The following is an 18,748-nucleotide window of genomic DNA, read 5'->3' as shown; positions in this document are numbered from 1 at the left end:
CTCCATTTTATGGAGGCCATTCAAAAAGGATCACTTTGTATAAATACAGCCTTTTGATTATTTTCTCACACTGTAGTCAAATGTTGGGTACAAGTCATATGTCAATGTGAGAATCACTGACAGTGACAAAGTTACCATGGTGAGCAAATTTTAGGATAGAGGAAAATGATGGTTGACATCAGCTCATAAGAAATGATAGTTTCAGATAACATGGGGAGAAACTAAGGCCCAAACACCTGAAAATTATTTTGTTTAATCATTTCTTTTATTTGATTTCTGTCACATATAAAAATTACAAGTAAAAATTTCAATAATTCATTCTGTGTTGTTATACATTTTAGACACACAAGCAAATTAGCCTAAAGACTAATAACTGAGGCGTAGAGCTGAGCATACTGACTATAGCCATTAGGATATTACAAATATGTCAACAGTGCAGCAATGTGCAGTATCACTCACATTACCATGATTTTGAAAAAAAAAGTACTTTCTCTTAATTTAATTGAAAATGAGGTAAAGATAAAGTATTGTAAAGTGGCGAGGCCATGAATAAGTCACTTATTAATTAACATCTTGAGTGTCACAAAATCAGCATGTCAGCTATATTTATCACACATTTTCTTTTGTAATTTGATCACTTGTAGCAGAGGAGTAATAGAAGAACAAGCTTTTAGTTTCATAGTCTCAAGCTTCAGTGAGTACTGCTGCGTGCTGCTGCTACTGGAACCTCCACTATTGGTGAGTATAATAGTCCTTTCCTAGTTTGTACAGTTAACAGTGAGCAATCACAGAGTCCACAGAACACAACAGTTTGAGTAGTAACAGTGTTCTATTGGAGCCAGTACAGAACACAAATACACATTTGGTGCACTGTAGTGTAATTCCACCACAAATTATTAATAGTTGTGATATTACATGACAGTCATAGTGCTACATCACTCGGTGCTTGTCGATTGTCTTGCACCTTTTTACGCCTTTTGAGGGTGCCTATAATGGTTAACATCTCCTGCACAGCTGGTGGAGGGTCCTCTTCTTTCTTGCTGGTAACTTTCTGTTGGAAGAAATATACATTCGATTAATGTCTCAATGTATTACTTTTTGGAGAAAAAAAAATCCAAGCAGAAAGTAACTAAAACAAATGTTAACATTATAAAACAGGGCCAATAAAGAAAAGATTTTTTTCATTCTTTTGCTCACACACAGTGCTCTATAAATCTCGTCATGAACAGAGATCACCTCCCTGAAACCAAATATTCTAATAAATTGTAGAAGATGTGGACTCTGGAATAACTCCGAACAGTCAAGATCACTAGCAAAGTATTTATTTAGATGACCTGTTTTGGTAACACTATCTTACCATCTTCCAATCTTCAACTTTCCAATTCATACAGTGTCTGCCATAAGCACTTTGTATTGTCTCATATCATAGTTGTATGCATAAGGATTGTGGAACACATTTGATGTCGGCATGTCATAATGAAAATAACTGTATATACAAAACATAATACCAATGCGCCAACTGCCAGTGTTCATGCTCATACCATAGTTGAATACATACAAATGGGAACCAACTAGGAATGTAGAGCAATGCAAAAGTACTTTAACATTCTAACCAAAGGAAAATGAAATACGTTAACAGCTTCAGACAAATGAAAATAATATAATGTAAACAAACTGTGTCTGTGACTAACTGAATAATTTATATGTTACAAGTAAATGCTTACCAGGGAATACGTTAGTATTGATTTGAATGCATTTAGACTAAAGTTTGTGAATACATGCTGATCTTCACATTCTGCATTCACAATGTTGTAAGAACAGCTTGCAAGTTACCCTGATCAGCCACAACATCATGGCCACCGGCCTACTATCAATATAAATGCGTCCAGGCAATAGCAATGTCACATGGTGAAGAATGACTGCTAGTCAGACACCAGACACATGCATGGTGCATTTAGTATCAGTAAGCAAGCTGTTCATGTATGGAAGGGGAAGGTGCACTATCTTGAATTGATTGAGGACAGATTGTGATGGCTTGGAGACTCGGCACGAGCGTTTCAGAAACTGCACAATTTGTCGGGTGTTCGAGAAGGCTGTGGCGAGTGTCTTCAACATAAGACAAAACCAAGGCAAAATCATGTCCAGAAGTCATGGGGTTGGGCGGCAACCCCTCATTACAGATGTCAGATGTCATGTGCTGGGCAGACTGGCGCAAACTGTGATGGAACTAACATCAGACTTTCAAGTGTACCTCAAAATACAGTGCACCAAACATTCCTAATGATGGGCATCTGCAGCCGACGACCCATGCATGTGCCAATGTTAACACTTCAACATCAGCAACTACAACTGAAATAGGCAGATGACCAATGGCACTGGACATTGGCACAGTGGCAGAGAGGTGCATGGTCTGATGAATCCCAATACCTTTTATATCATGCCAATGGAAGGGCCCAAATCTGTAGTCTTCCAGCAGAACAGCTAATTGATACCTGTACTGCAGGCCAGAGACAAGCTGACGGCCACTCTATTCTACTCTGGGGAACATTCACATGGGCATCCATGGGTCCAATGGAGCTAGTGCAAGGCATCATAACAGCCACAGAGTATCGTACACTGGTTGAAGTCCATGTACACATATTCATGATGATCATATTTCCCAACGGCAGTGGTGTTTTTCAGCAAGATAAAGCGCCATGTCACAAGGCCAGGAGTTTGATGCAGTGGTTTGAGGAATGCAGTGGCAAATTCCAATAATGTACTGATCCCTGCAACTTGGCAGATCTGAACACGATCGAAAACATCTAGGATGTGATCGAATGTGGTTTCAAGAGGTCATCTATCCCCTCCCCAGAATTTATGGGAATTAGGTGACTTGTATGTGTAGAGGTGCATGTCCACTGTTATCCATGCAAAAGGCATATTGGCTATTAGGCAGGTGGTCATAATTTCTGGCTAATCAGTGTAAATTGTGGATGAGACAATGGTAAGAGCAACATCTTCAGTACAAATGCACGTCAATTCTTTACCAGATTATAAATTAAATAACCGATCATGTCATGAAAACATTTTGCAACATCTACTTAATACTAGGGACAATTGTTATTCTGATAAGAATCTTACCTCTGGTGATTTCAGTGTGAATCTTCCTCCTTTAATCTGATTGATGATTTCACTAATAGCTCCTGCAAAATAAAAACCATCAATTTACCAGTCTGTGAAATGTTGCTGGTTTGTACAGTGCTGAGGGCAATATAAAACAGCTGAAGGCTTACAATATTGAGTTCATACAACTAAAGGTTTTTAAGCTTGAAAGCAAGGGAATCATTCAGAATTTTAGTTCAAGAGTGATTCATGTGTAATACGAAAAAAGAGAACTGAGGAAATTAATCATCCTCAATTATCTGTCAAAATTTGTTATTCGAGTTAGTGGAAAGATTTTTTTTCCTTGGCTTATTGTTTCCTCCAAAGTGGAATTATTTTCTCAAATCTATGAAACTCACGGCAAGAATGCTTGCCATAGCATTTTAATGGCAATGAAAAGTCTTGGCCATCTTTGGTAATGATTTTTAGAGTACTCAGCCAGTCAATAGAGATATGTGACACTGATATTTGATGTGCCCTGAAGTTCAAAGTTATAAGGCAGAATTAAGCACATAAACAGACAAAATTCCACTAATTAAACTTTATAAATGTCAACAACAACAAAATTATTATTTTATGAATCACTGAAACAGTATAATATGGAATAACAAATAAGGCACTTTACACTTCGTGTTCAGATATGGTTCTTAAATTACTTATGTAGGTCAAACAAGTGATAAAGATAAATAAACTACTAGAATAAAGTGTAGACAATTAGAGTAAGAGTGCTTGGAATAAACCAGCATCAAAACTGCACTTCTGAATAATAACTATTTGTATCCCAATACGACAGTATTTATTTTTTAATATTTTTCCACATTCATGGGTTGGATGGTTCCCAGTTTCACCTAGCATACCAAACATCATTCACAAGAACATGAACATGTTAGTTCCTTGCCTTAGCTTATGTGATGTGCATTTTTAAAGTATCCAGCCACAGAAAATAAATGCCTGATTCAAGAAGAAGACATGTCCACCACATTACACTACAACAGAAAATAGTGCACATGTCTCAAGATTGTATGAGGCATATCCAGAAATTAAAAGTATCCATCGAAAAGGCAGTATATTTCTGAACAGTTTACAAATTTACATATGCAAATCAAACACTATTTCTTGAAATAGTCACCTCTGACCTTAGTGCACTCTGTTAGCCAGATAGTTTTATGTTATTTTTACATTGAATCATTATCATAATTATGTGTGAAGTGGCACCACCTAACATTACTATGAAAACCAAGTAACTGGTGCAACATTACTGTCAGCCACCCTGGCATCACTATTAAGAAGGTGTCATTAGGAGCACCCTGTAAAGGGATCACACCACAATTGAACATCTAAGCTGTCTGAGGCTTGGTCTGAGCCATTAGAGATCTGTGGACTGTGTGGCGAGTGTGCTATCTGTTTGGCTTAGGTTTTACTGTCATGCATTCTATTCATCTTAGCCTGAGCTTTGATAAGGCATCAACAGAACTCTGCTTTGGAATATGGACTGCAGATCACTCATGTATATGTCTCTTGTTGTTAATAAACTGGAGTGAGTCTTGTTAGTTTTGCATGTAACTCACCTTTTGCAACAGTGGTCATTTTATGATTAGGTGAGAGGTTTCTTTTTTTCAGTCATGGAGGAACTACAACAACTACTAACACAAACTGTACATGGTTATCACGAGCTAACAATATTGATAATATGTGCAGTGCATTATTAGGTGTAATACATAAATCTTCTGCGCCACACAAGTTTACAGCTTTCCTTTCATTTAACGAACAAAGTGAAGAGTGTGATGCTCATCACAAATGATTACAGTTATATTTTATGACTTCCCAAACTTCTAGCACTAAAAGACAAACAGCACTGTTATTCATGGGAAATCCCAAACTGTTTTAACTAATACAGAAACTAGAGTCATTAACAAATCTGGAATAATTTGAGTTGTAATAATGAAAATATTCTAGAGATCATAAATGGAATAAAGTTATTGCAGCCAGATTATAATTTTGGCAGTGGAGAAAGGTCCTAATCTTATCACACAGGGCTGCTGACTTATATGGATTGTGTACAAACTGCTATTTGAAATGTATGTGTAGGCAGAATTACACGGACTCTGCAATCAGGGATATTACATTACATCTTAGCCTCAAATGAGAAACTACATGTTGCAGAAATTTCTCCTTATTTGAGGGAAGTGATATGAATAGTTGAAGCTTATGAAACTGCCCAGCACTCATGCAGCCCAGAGTTTGTTTATAAAAGAACTCATCGTGCCAGTCACCCCTCTAGCTATATGCACAAAGGACATCTCTCTACCTCTGGTTTACCTGCTCCCTGGTCTGTATGACATAATAAATAGCTACACCAGCAGCAAGAGACCATGCCAGAGGCAGTATTGGAGCCTGGCTGTAAAGACTGCTTCCTTGGCCATGCACAAATCTTGTGTCCTCATCACTGCACAACATGTCTCAAGTGCAGCTAAAAGGGGCACTTGCACGAGGTACGTGTTGTTTTCTAATCCTTCAATAAAAGAAGTTACTGTTTGAAATTAAAACAAAAGGTTTATTTTCACACAGAACAAATATAGCAAAAACTATTACAAAATCATCTGTGCTTTTAGATCTCCAAAAAAATCATGCATAGCAATGGCCGTAACAATGGCACCAAAAATGGTTTTCTGCTAGAGGCACAGATTCTAATTCCCAATTTCCAACACCCCCACTAGAAGCAGTATTTCATCCTACAGTTCAAATTTTTGGATTATTTGATAATGCATAGTTCTTGGCAGCAGGTTTGTCACGTCTGCAAGCATTCCACCTGTCGCAGTTTGCTCCAATGTTATTTCCTCTCAATCAGTTTTTTGATCTGATGGAATGATGCCTGATGTGGTATTAATGAACTTTGTGTGACATCTGTATCCACTTGTATTTGATAGGTCAACTGTATACTTATTGCAAAACAATAATTTAACTGGGCTTTCTTTTGGGGGAAGGGGTTATTTCTCTTTGTACAGACTGCCTCTGTACTTCCGCCTTGACTGACATCATTGCCCAAGCTCTTTGCCTTTACATATGTCTGCTTGTGTCTGTTATGTGCAGATGGATGTGTGTGTGTGTGTGTGTGGGTGTGTGTGTGTGTGTGTGTGTGTGTGTGTGTGTGTGTGTGTGTGTGTGTGTGTGTGTGTGTGTGTGCATCATTATATATATTCTGGACCTAAGATTGAACCTTGTGGAATCCAATCAGAACTACTTCTTTCATTGGTTGAATTATTAAGTGCAACTCCTTGCATTCTTTTGGTTGGATGTAACATTATCCATTAAAGGGCTATACTATCATTTCTACAAAACCTCAGTTTATCTAGGAGGATACTCTTGACTCACACAGTCAGATAGGTCAGCCTCTTTGGTTCATTATTTGATAGCACTCTGGACATCATCATTGGTAGAAAACCCTTTTCCACCCATAAACAACTCCAGAGGGGTGAAAAGATAACCTCATCATTGGTAGAAAACCATTTTTCACCCATAAACAACTCCAGGGGGGTGAAAAGATGAAAATCTGAAAGTGACACATAAGGGCTATGAGCAGGATCATTGGTGATGTTACAACCAATTGAAACCAAGAGTTGTTTTGTGGCATTGGGGCATGTATTGTCATGTAACAAGTACATTCCCATCATTAACATTCCCCCTCTTTTGTTCTGTATCACCATGTACAGTTTTTTAGGGTGTCACGATACTGCACAGATTAACTGTTTCCCCCTGGAGCAAAAATTCAATGAAGAGAAATCCCTTCACAGTCTCAAAAGACAGTGGCCATGATTTTTCAGGCTGAAACAACGGATTTGAAATTTTTCACTTATGGTGGAGAGAGATGTCACCACTGCAATGATTGTCTTTTCACCTCAGGGAAGTAGTTAGCACTGTTCACATTCCATTTCGAAACACTCAAGAAATTCCCATGAAGGTGCGGTTCTGTTGACTATATATTGACCTTGGAGCTGTTATGGTACCAACTTAACACACAATTTTCAAAAACCAAGATCTGGAGATTCCTAGAAACATTTTGCTCATCTCGTCCCGTCAGTTGATGATTGCCACATATTGTTTCTTTGATCCCATTCACCATCTCATTGGTCATGACAGAAAGATGCCCACTCCTTTGTTCATTATAAACATTCATTTTGCCAACTTTAAACTCACAACACCAATTGTACACATTATTATGATTCATCACACCATCCCCTTAAACAATTTTCATTTCATTACAAATTTGGAAAGGCACATTTCCCTCTGCAAGAAGAAGCAGGATTACTCCCCTAACTTCACAGCTGGCAGCAATGAGAATAAAGACACTCATTTCAATACAGCACCACAACAAGAGCTTTCCACTGACTGAGATAAATGAGTGTGCATTCTTCAGCCAACACTTTTGGATTGAATACAGTGCTGCCAACTTTGTCATAAATGAAAAAATCCCTTAAGTGTCAGAGTCACAGTACTCTTACTTACTGGACATGCCTGGAAATGAACCAAGTGATATTCGTATTATTTATCTCCAGTTTCTCTCACAAAATCTGATCACTGACTGCTGCTCCAGTTAACTAAACAGCAGTCCTGTGCACCTACTTTCCTCCAGCAACTACCAACATGTACGTCTCTCCTTGTGATTAAAGCTAGTTCAACCCAGCTCCAGAAATATTAACGAAAGTGAACCTACACAACGAATCCCCAGCTAAAAACAAAGGGATGTGGGACAGAAATAAATGCAATATCCAAAATACATTAGATCTCTGAAGAAATAAAGGAAAAGTAAAATCACTAAAAAAATAATGAAAAAAGGGTGCAAAACAGCCTTTTGTTGTTAACCAGAAAGAGGCCCAAAGTTCTTAGAAATATTCTGCAACAAAAGAAATAGAGAGTCATACTGCACTGTGGGCTGAGAGACCCAGGGATAGTTTAAGGTCACATGGAGACCACAGCACTGGCAAATTGTGGGAAACCTATTCAGTCCTTATATTTTTTTGAATTCATTATTTTACTTTTAATTAACACCTGATGATGGCATATAAAAAATTCTGTTTCACAATTTAAGTACTAACATATGCTATGTGCTCACTTTCAACATATTATTGCTGCTACTGCACTTGTCGACGGACCTTGTGTTTTCTGTGGTCGTAGACTTAATTTTAGTATTGACATTAATGATACTTTTGATCATGGTAATGGGTGGCTTACTGTAGTCATTGTATGTGGAGGTAGTGGAGTTCCTAACGTACCTGGACTTGAAAGTTTTGTTGATAGAGACATTATTGCCTATCGTACCTACCATATGGCAGAATTTGCTAATAAAGACTTTGGTAAACCTGCTTATATGTCGCCTTCTGCATTGTTTCTATATACTCGTAATAAGAGGAATATATCTGTAAACGAGTCTGTATTCATTTGGGTAAAAGGTAAAGGAGTATGTGAATATGTAATACAGTCAACATTAAGTAAGACATTAAAATTACGTATCTCATTCAATCTTATCAGCCCAATTAAAATAGTGATAAATCACTGTTTTCAAGTAATAATTCTGCATCATAAACTTGAAATAAAGCTTTTTTTACCAATTCTGACTTAGGTCACGTATAAACTGAAAGTGACCAAGTGATTATGGCATTCTGCTCTTATTTTCACTTAGTGGAACCATTGTTCCATTACCATTGCTCAAATTAATGGCAAGCAGACCTCCTAACACAGACACTAACTTGTGCAGACTATATTGCAATTAAGTACAGATTATTACAGTTTACATTTAAGTAAAGTGTATCACATTATACACATATAAAATATAGACTTCTTGAAGGAACACCACCACAGTTTTCAGCTGGACAGCAAAATGTTGCAACAAACATTTTGGCTAAGCCTTAGCTGTGTCCTGCGTAGTGGTTAAAGCTGAAAATCTAACACTGTATTTCAGCAGAAAAGAATGAGCACAGTGACACATCAGCATGGGTTGGTTGTTAAAGTATGCAGGTACATTTTACCAAAATGCGTTGAAGCAACTGTAAAGGCTAGCTGTGTCTGAACCTAGAGTTCGTGAAAGGAACATAAAAAAGGATGGAAAAAACAGCACTAAGAGCTAGATTTCTTAATTCGGAAGAACAGCTGTCACGCTTTAGAAGTGTTCTGCTTGTCCAACTGTTTCATTGAGCAGCCTATGTTATTAGTTGCAAAGTGACATAAACATGGAGTTTTAGATGAGCTTTGTCAATAATATTCTAGCACAAATTTGCAATATTGCACAGTAGATCACAGTCAAACAGAGCAAGTAGATAAAACTTTTGGCAATTAGTTATGCATAAAATGTGGTTTAATAAAATAAAATTACATTTTATGTATTCTTTAAATGATCAAACATGCAAACAATTATTTGTCAATGACCTGTCATTTTCTGTGCTTTAGAAATACTGAACAATCATGCCCATGTAATTGTAAACAATATTATTATAGTCAATTCAAACCTGCTAATGGTTAATTTTTCCCCAAGAAAGCAAGCATTGTGGCTGCAAAGCTCCTGATAATGTAGGGCCTATAGCATGAGCTAAGTGTGCTATTCATGCTACATTTGCTATAGAGATGAACTGCCTCTGGGAAGATCCTGAAAGACAGATTCAGCTACCTGACTGGAATGAGTTTTCTTCCTCCACACACAATGGTCCCCTTCCTCACAGTGTGTGAGAATTGTGTCTGAGATGTAACTGTTGAGTGTAGGTAACTGCAATATTTGTCTATAGTGTGCTGTCATGTTTGTGAGGTACGGTGATACGAGAAGGGAGAGGGTGAAACCCAACTGCCAGCATGAAACATATTCCTCTAGAATAGCACAAAAGGAACACAGAGCTTATTGTTGCCGTCTGACTGATGAACTGATGGATCAACAAGTCACCATCAACAGTTTCATATGCCCTGACTTTGAGAGGCAATGTGAAGAGGTTTGGAAATTATTCCAGGAGATTGATAAGTATCCTACAAATTAGATATGATAACACAAGCATGTATAATTTGTTATGCATTAAATTAATATAAATAATATGTAAGAAAGAGAGAAAAATGTCTACAAGTAAACCAAAGTAAAATGCAAGTTTTCTACAATAATGTCAAGAGAACAACTTAAAGTATAGATAATCACATGGAATAACAATTCCAGAATAGGATTTTTGATTGTAAATGTTGTTATTTCTAGCTCCTTACTCATCCCTGTCTGTGTCTCCCGGTGAAGTATGCAGGCCGAGTTTTTCTTTCGACACTACCTACCCTTCCTGTCTCTCAATTGTGCTAGTTCCTTTCTCACTTCTGTGACACAAAGACTTAACATCATAGTTCCATAAGCTCAGGAGCTGGCACAATTTTCTATACATATTCTGCTTGGTCCTGTTTAAACAGCTAGTGACCATGTGGACAGTTCCTATCACTTGTATTATCTCCATTTCTGAATCCCACATATTACACTATAAGTGTAAAAGTGGGATACAACAATATATCTCAGTCTTATAGCTTTTTTCATTGTTCTCATACAATCTTACACACTAACCTGAAGATGCAGCAGCAGGAGTGTTGACCTTACGTCCGAGGATAGTAGCCATGTCACCAACTGGATCTTCATTTCCATTGTGACTCGAAGCCACTGTTGCGCAGTTTCCTCCTAGACATGGAGGAAGTGGCAAAGATGTTGGTGGAGGGGGTGGTGGAGGTGGAGGGGGAGGGGGAGGAGGAGGTGGAGGGGGAGGAGGAGGTGGAGGTGGTGGAGCTCGCTTCAGTTCCTCTATTTCACTCTGTAGCTCTGTCACTGTAAAACAAAATGCAACATAAGACAAAGCAAAATTTAGAGAGAGAAAAGGGAGTAGAGAAGGACCAGGATGCGAAGAAAATAGTTGTAAGTGCACAACAAAGGACCAGAATAACATGGAATAATTTAGTTAGGAGAACCACCTTGAATAAAATAAAAATCAAAAGCCTTTTGGTTATAAAATGTTTTCTCAGTCTCCAAAACCATATTTTAACACTTTTTGACTTTTTCTCCTTCATCTATGCTCCTTCCATTCCTTCCCGTATGACTTATGTATGTCAGATGGCCACGGAAAGTGTGCAGTGAGCACTAACATTGCATTCATCTTTGCAGCCCACCAAGCCTGCCATTATAGAGCATGGTCTTCACTGGACATCAGATGGAATGTAAGAAAATAATAATTCTGACTACAGCAGTATTGCTTTGGGCCTCCATTATTAAGAAATCTGTACAGATACACACTAAATAAAACCTTATGAATCATGACAGTTACTATCAGTTAGATTACACAAGGAGTCCCACCATTTTCACCAACTGATACTGGTGTAGACAACACAATATGCTGAAGGCTGCAGTGAGTGGCAACTCATTGGGCAGCTGTGTTAGGAAACAATCCAACAGTATCAGATTGCAGAAGTGGTGATAGAATCCTGTTTATCATTTAATATCACTGAGTGATGCCACAGAACTCTACAAAATGAAATGAGCATGTGAAATTATTAGTAAGGAAGGCAAATTGAAGACTTTCTATATTGGATAGATTTTGCATAAGTACAGTGCATGTGTTAAAGAATATTCATGCAAAACTCTAGTGCAACTTCTGCTCAAATAGAGATCCATTGTTGGTGATCCTTATTGAGTGCCCCCTGCCCATTACAAATTTAGTGTGTGGACAGCAAGTTGAAAATGTGGGTCTCACAGGGAGTGTGCCAGAGATAAGTCCCTGCAGTCACACTATCCTCTGTGTCCTCAGTGGCTCAGTCGGATAGAGCGACTGTCATGTAAGCAGGAGATCCCAGGTTCGAGTCCCAGTCTGTCATTTTCAACTGTCCCCATTGATATTTATCAACACCTGTAAGCAATTAATGGTCTGGATTTCATTGTAATTTCATTCATTTGGACATGTCCAAAAGAACAGATGCCATCTTCATATACAAGGGTAAGTCCATTATTACCTGCAATTTAGATGTATTTTTGTTTATTTTGGTAGTACTGTCATTTTATGTTGATAACTCATGCTTTGTTCATTTGTTGTTATATCTTTGCAATTTTCAAGCTGCTAGGTTAGTTTCGTTATGGACGCCGTGCTGTTGATCATGGCTGCTCCACTGTCTATTTGCAACAAAGGAGAGCAATGTACAGTGATCCATGTTTTGTGGTCAGAAGGTGTATCACAGGGCGAAATTCATTGAAGACTTTCAGTACAGTAACAGAACAGTGTTTTGCCACAACGGAGTGTCTACAAATGGATTGAAAAATTCCGAAATTGTCACACAAGTGTTACACACGATGACGGAGCCGGACAACTGTTTACCATTACAAATGAAGAAACTATTGAGCTTTCATGTGAAATAGTTCTCTTAGACAGACTATTAACTGTTGACGAAATGGCACATCATCTGCAAATTAGTCATGGTTCTGCCTAAGAAATCATCCACAACAGACTTGGGTTTCATAAATTTTGTGCAAGATGGGTCCCAAAACAACTCACACAGGTGCATAAACAAACATGCTTGCACATCTGCAAAAAACATTTGGATCGCTATGGTAACGAAGGGGACAACTTCTTAGACAGGATCATTACTGGTGACGAAACATGCTTCCATCATTAGCAGCCAGAGTGTTTACGGCAGAGTATGGAATGGAAACATACAAATTCACCATTCAAGAAAAAGTTCAAGACCTACCTGTCTGCAGGGAAACTGATGCTTATGGTTTTTTGGGACGCACAAGGTCCAGTACTGGAACATTATGGAGAAAGGGGCATAACAATAAATGGTGTATGTTACAGTGAGATGCTTAGTGCCAGGCTAAAGCCCGCAATTCGAAGCAAATGCCAAGGATTGCTGTCAAAAGGTATTGTGTTGTATGACAATGCCTGTCTGCATACTGTTGCCCACACTGCTGAAACACTCCAGAAACTCAAATTTGAAGTACTGGATCATCCACCATATAGTCCCAGTCTTACCCCTTTTGACTGTCACTTGTTTGGTCCACTCAAACAGGCATTAAGGGGCCATCGATTTGCCTCGGACGAAGCAGTGAAAGAAGCGGTGCATTCCTGGCTCACAGCTCAACTGAGAACCTTCTTTTATTAGGAAGCTTGTACAGCGATGGACCAACTGTGTTGAAACACAATGAGACTATGTCAAAAAATGATGTTCTTGTAAGTTTCCTATTTGATTACAATAAAATTTTATAACTACTTTGCAGATGATAATTGACTTACCCTCATAGCAAGGCTTACTGGCCAATGATCTTCTTCAGTGTGGATGCACTCACATTGCTCAAACTCTTATGGGAATCGGTAGATAGACTGCCACGAGTAATGAGTATAGTGGGTAGGAGCACTACAAATGTAGTGTGGACAGTAAGATGGAAATGTGGGTCTTGTGGGGAGTGTGCCAGAGATAAGTCCCTGCAGCTGCACTATCCTCTGTGTCCTCAATGGCTGAGTCAGATAGAGCTTCTGCCATGTAAGCAGGAGATGTTGAGTTCGAGTCCCAGTCAGGGCACACATTTTCAACTGTCTCCACTGGTATTTATTAATGCCTGTAAGTGTTAATGGTCTGGATTTCTTTGTAATTTCATAACAGGTAAGTACTGAAAATCCAATCCAAAAGTTGTGGTGGTATTATAGAGCCACAAAAGTAATGCTCAGGAGGCTTATATGGGAATCACTGAATGAAAAATGACTGTATTCTAACAGACCATTTGGATAAATTCAAGGAACTGGCAAATTCAGATTTCAGTATGTATCTGCTAGCGTACCATATAATTTCCAAACATATCATGAGAATAAGATAGGGCCTGTACAGATATACACAATATCAAATGAGGTTCTCTCCATCATCTTGAGTACAATGACTGTCTAATATTCATGTAGGTGCAGATGCACTAACTCTAACTCCTTATCCAAGTTGTGGATGGTGGGTTAACAACTCAAAGTTTTGGATAACCTGTAGGTGCAAGTTTTTATGGAGACACTGCCCCACAAAATCAGTACAAAAATTGTGGTGGCCTTACAAAGCCACAAAAAAAAAAAAAAAAAAAAAAAAAAAAAAAAAAAATTCTAATGGAACTCTGTTGAAGTCTTCAACAGAATTAACAGAAGAGAGAATGGTCTACAGTTTGCCAGAGATGATGATGGAGAGGTAATCTCCAAAAGCTAAGACAGACATTCCTATAAGAAATTTACTATCTACAAGACCTTGGACACCATCTCACCATCTGGCTACCATGGCAAGAAGCATGTAGACTCAAAATACCCCAAAATAGTTTTTGTGCAGATTAGGACCTACAAGTGATGAATCTGACAATACATGTGGAGTATCACTGGATAAATCCCGGGATTTGTACATTTCACGCGTGTATTTGGCTAGTACATTTGTGATGGGTAGAAGAAGACATGAAGTAACCTGATAACCAAATTCAAAATTTGCTATGAAAGCCAAGATAACTTCATCACAATTTATGTGGAGTCAAGGCCCTGTTAACTTACAAAGTATGAACAACCCTAAAATGAACATAGGAAGAGTGAGACAAGAAGTGTTCAATCGATTCAAAAGTAAAGTTCTGCCTACCAATCTTAACAAAAAATTCTTAGAAGTTTTAGTCTTATGATTAGTCAGAAAATGAATCAAATTCATTGAAATAGTTGCTCAATCTTCCAAACTAGTTCCACTGCAAAATATGGTAATACGCTTTCTCCTTTTAATCAATATATGAATGCTAAAATGAGAGATAGTAAGTTAATGATCCTACAACAGAAAATGAACTAAACTTGTTTAACAGGGAAAAAGAAACCTAGGCTTAATGTAAAGCCTGTACAGTTATGTAAAGATTATAAAAAGGGGCTTGTTCCCTTTCTGACGGTAGTCTATCAGATTTATTGAGCAACAAAATATTCTAAGTGACTGGAAAAAGTTACAGGACATTTTCATTTTCAAGAGGACTCATTGGAGAGATGTACATAACAACAGATCAATAAATCATTCTTAATAGGATGAAATTATCAAATGTGGAAGTAGTTTTGGGTGTATTTCAAGGGTAATTACTGTTCATGACATGTACGAATTACGTAGCCAATGATGTTGGAAGCTCTGTGCATCTGTCTGATGATGATGATGATGCTGTATATAACAAAGCAGCAATGCCCGAAAACTTATGTACTGACACTTGGTGCCGTAACTGGCTGTTAACTCTCAACACAAACAACTGTGGTGTTACATACCCCTCCAAAAGAGTGATGTGCATCCCTATGTCTTCTTATCAACAAATGATACTCATACATTAAAACTATACAACTAGGTGAGAGTATAGATATTGTGTGGGTCTGTTGTTATGTTTGCATGCAGCATGTCATGCCAAGGGATGTCACGCATTTTCACGATGGGAAGGTGATCGCAGTGACTTTGTGAGACGAAGTACCTACTGGGACATGAATATATGGTCTTTCAAAAACACTTTTACAAACTTTGGGAACAGGTATCTTACACCAAAGCATGAAAAACAGTCTGGTAAACAAGGGCTCAAAAATGCATATCTTAAGAGCTATGAGCACTTGGCCATCTTTGATACCATGAAACACATCTCTTCTACTGAATAAGTGATACACATTTTAGAGGCCATGTTTACTAGCATTTATTTCTTGTTACAGTGTATGAACCTGCCCCCAAAGCTTGTAAAAGTACTTTGTAGCAACCTTTGTAAGTTCTGGGGATCATCAACCTACTTTAACAAGGTGCGGAAGCCCTAACAAGATGTATAATTATTAAAATGAGAATCTTACATTCAGATTGATTCATACTATACTGAGCCTGTGTTGCACATTGATAAAGAGAGAAGTTTGATGATGTATATTCAAAGTATTCATGATTGTTGTCAATATACAGTTCATGTCAATGAAGTGAGTCAATATATTATTTAACAGATATTAGAAAGGCAGTGTTGTTTTTCCAAACAGCAATTTTGAGGGAGTCTATCATAGCCTTTCAAGAGCACATGGTTGAAAATATATAGGTAATAAAGAATCCCTATAAAAAAAAACCCACATCTATTAAAGTAGGACACTACAGAATATAACGTGTTGTACATAAACAGGCAGAAAAACCCAACATTGTTCAATCATATGATTTGTGAGTAATCACAGGAAACAGCAGCAAATATAAAAAAATTAGGAACATGTGGTCAGAATGACAAAGTGAAAGAACCAAATGAAACTAGATGTAGGAAAAGTAGATGCAACATTTAGATTTATTAGAAGAATCCTAAGGAAACAGAACCAACCCTGTGGATGGTTGGACTGCTGACACCAAAGTTTTCGGATAGTCTGCATAACCAGTTATGTTGGCCACTGATGCAGTATATATAGAGATCGTGTCCACCCCTTCAGCATAATATCTTTGCAGATAAATGATGTTTATTGATAATGCACTCTCACACAAAGTACTGATATTAATTATACACATCAATCATTAGTTACCAAACAGGAAAGTGCTGGTAGATAGACACAATAAAGAACACACACACAAATATCAAGCTTTCGCAACCGACGGTTGCTTCATCAGGAAAGAGGGTAGGAGAGGGAAAGACGAAAGGATGTGGGTTTTAAGGGAGAGGGTAAGGAGTCATTCCAATCCCGGGAGCAGAAAGACTTACCTTAGGGGGAAAAAAAGGGACAGGTATACACTCGCACACTCACACATATCCATCCACACATATACAGACACAAACAGACATATGTAAAGGCAAAGAGTTTGGGCAAAGGTGTCAGTCAAGGTGGAACTACAGAGGCAGTCTTTACATATGTCTGCTTGTGTCTGCATATGTGCGGATGAAACTTCCACATGGGAAAAATACATTAAAAACAAAGATTCCAAGACTTACCAAGCGGGAAAGCGCCGGCAGACAGGCACATGAACAAAACACACAAACACACACACACAGAATTACGAGCTTTCGCAACTGGCAGTTGCTTCGTCAGGAAGGAAGGAAGGAGAGGGAAAAATGAAAGGATGTGGGTTTTAAGGGAGAGGGTAAGGAGTCATTCCAATCCCGGGAGCGGAAAGACTTCCCTTAGGGGAAAAAAAGGACAGGTGTACACTCGCACACACACACACACACACACACACACACACACACACACATATCCATCCGCACATACACAGACACAAGCAGACATATTTAAAGGCAAAGAGTAAGGGCAGAGATGTCAGTCGAGGCGGAAGTACAGAGGCAAAGAAGTTGTTGAAAGACAGTTGAGGTATGAGTGGCGGCAACTTGAAATTAGCGGAGGTTGAGGCCTGGCGGATATCGAGAAGAGAGGATATACTGAAGGGCGAGTTCCCATCTCCGGAGTTCGGATAGGTTGGTGTTGGTGGGAAGTATCCAGATAACTCGGACGGTGTAACACTGTGCCAAGATGTGCTGGCCGTGCATCAAGGCATGTTTAGCCACAGGGTGATCCTCATTACCAACAAACACTGTCTGCCTGTGTCCATTCATGCGAATGGACAGTTTGTTGCTGGTCATTCCCACATAGAAAGCATCACAGTGCAGGCAGGTCAGTTGGTAAATCACGTGGGTGCTTTCACATGTGGCTCTCCCTTTGATCGTGTACACCTTCCGGGTTACAGGACTGGAGTAGGTGGTGGTGGGAGGGTGCATAGGACAGGTTTTACACCGGGGGCGGTTGCAAGGGTAGGAGCCAGAGGGTAGGGGAGGTGGTTTGGGGATTTCATAGGGATGAACCAAGAGGTTACGAAGGTTAGGTGGACGGCGGAAAGACACTCTTGGTGGAGTGGGGAGGATTTCATGAAGGATGGATCTCATTTCGGGGCAGGATTTTAGGAAGTCGTATCCCTGCTGGAGAGCCACATTCAAGGTCTGATCCAGTCCCGGGAAGTATTCTGTTACAAGTGGGGCACTTTTGGGGTTCTTCTGTGAGAGGTTCTGGGTTTGAGGGGATGAGGAAGTGGCTCTGGTTATCTGCTTCTGTACCAGTTTGGGAGGGTAGTTGCGGGATGCGAAAGCTGTTTTCAGGTTGTTGGTGTAATGGTCGAGGGATTCAGGACTGGAGCAGATTCGTTTGCCACAAAGGCCTAGGCTGTAGGGAAGGGACCGTTTGATATGGAATGGGTGGCAGCTGTCATAATGGAGGTACTGTTGCTTGTTGGTGGGTTTGATGTGGACGGATGTGTGCAGCTGGCCATTGGACAGATGGAGGTCAACGTCTAGGAAAGTGGCATGGGATTTGGAGTAGGACCAGGTGAATCTGATGGAACCAAAGGAGTTGAGGTTGGAGAGGAAATTCTGGAGTTGTTCTTCACTGTGAGTCCAGATCATGAAGATGTCATCAATAAATCTGTACCAAACTTTGGGTTGGCAGGCTTGGGTAACCAAGAAGGCTTCCTCTAAGCGACCCATAAATAGGTTGGCATACGAGGGGGCCATCCTGGTACCCATGGCTGTTCCCTTTAATTGTTGGTATGTCTGGCCTTCAAAAGTGAAGAAGTTGTGGGTCAGGATGAAGCTGGCTAAGGTGACGAGGAAAGAGGT

General features: G+C 39.1%; 1 protein-coding gene across 1 annotated transcript in view; it reads right to left on the bottom strand.

The window, feature by feature from the left end:
* Nucleotides 1–243: 243 nt before the first annotated feature.
* LOC126356252 (shootin-1-like) overlaps nt 244–18,748 on the bottom strand; it is a 273,743-nt gene continuing 255,238 nt past the window's right edge. The window contains exons 10-12 of the mRNA XM_050007085.1: nt 10,715–10,969; nt 3,124–3,185; nt 244–1,051 (exon numbers count right to left, since the gene is read on the bottom strand). Coding sequence (XP_049863042.1) covers nt 923–1,051; nt 3,124–3,185; nt 10,715–10,969 — 446 coding nt within the window. The 3' untranslated portion in view covers nt 244–922. The remainder of the gene's footprint in view (nt 1,052–3,123; nt 3,186–10,714; nt 10,970–18,748) is intronic.

This window comes from Schistocerca gregaria, chromosome 3 (genome assembly GCF_023897955.1).
Source record: "Schistocerca gregaria isolate iqSchGreg1 chromosome 3, iqSchGreg1.2, whole genome shotgun sequence".
NCBI classification, from domain to species: Eukaryota; Metazoa; Arthropoda; class Insecta; order Orthoptera; family Acrididae; genus Schistocerca; species Schistocerca gregaria.
The sequence above is the reverse complement of the archived record's forward strand: the minus strand, read 5'-3'. Positions and strand labels throughout refer to the sequence as shown.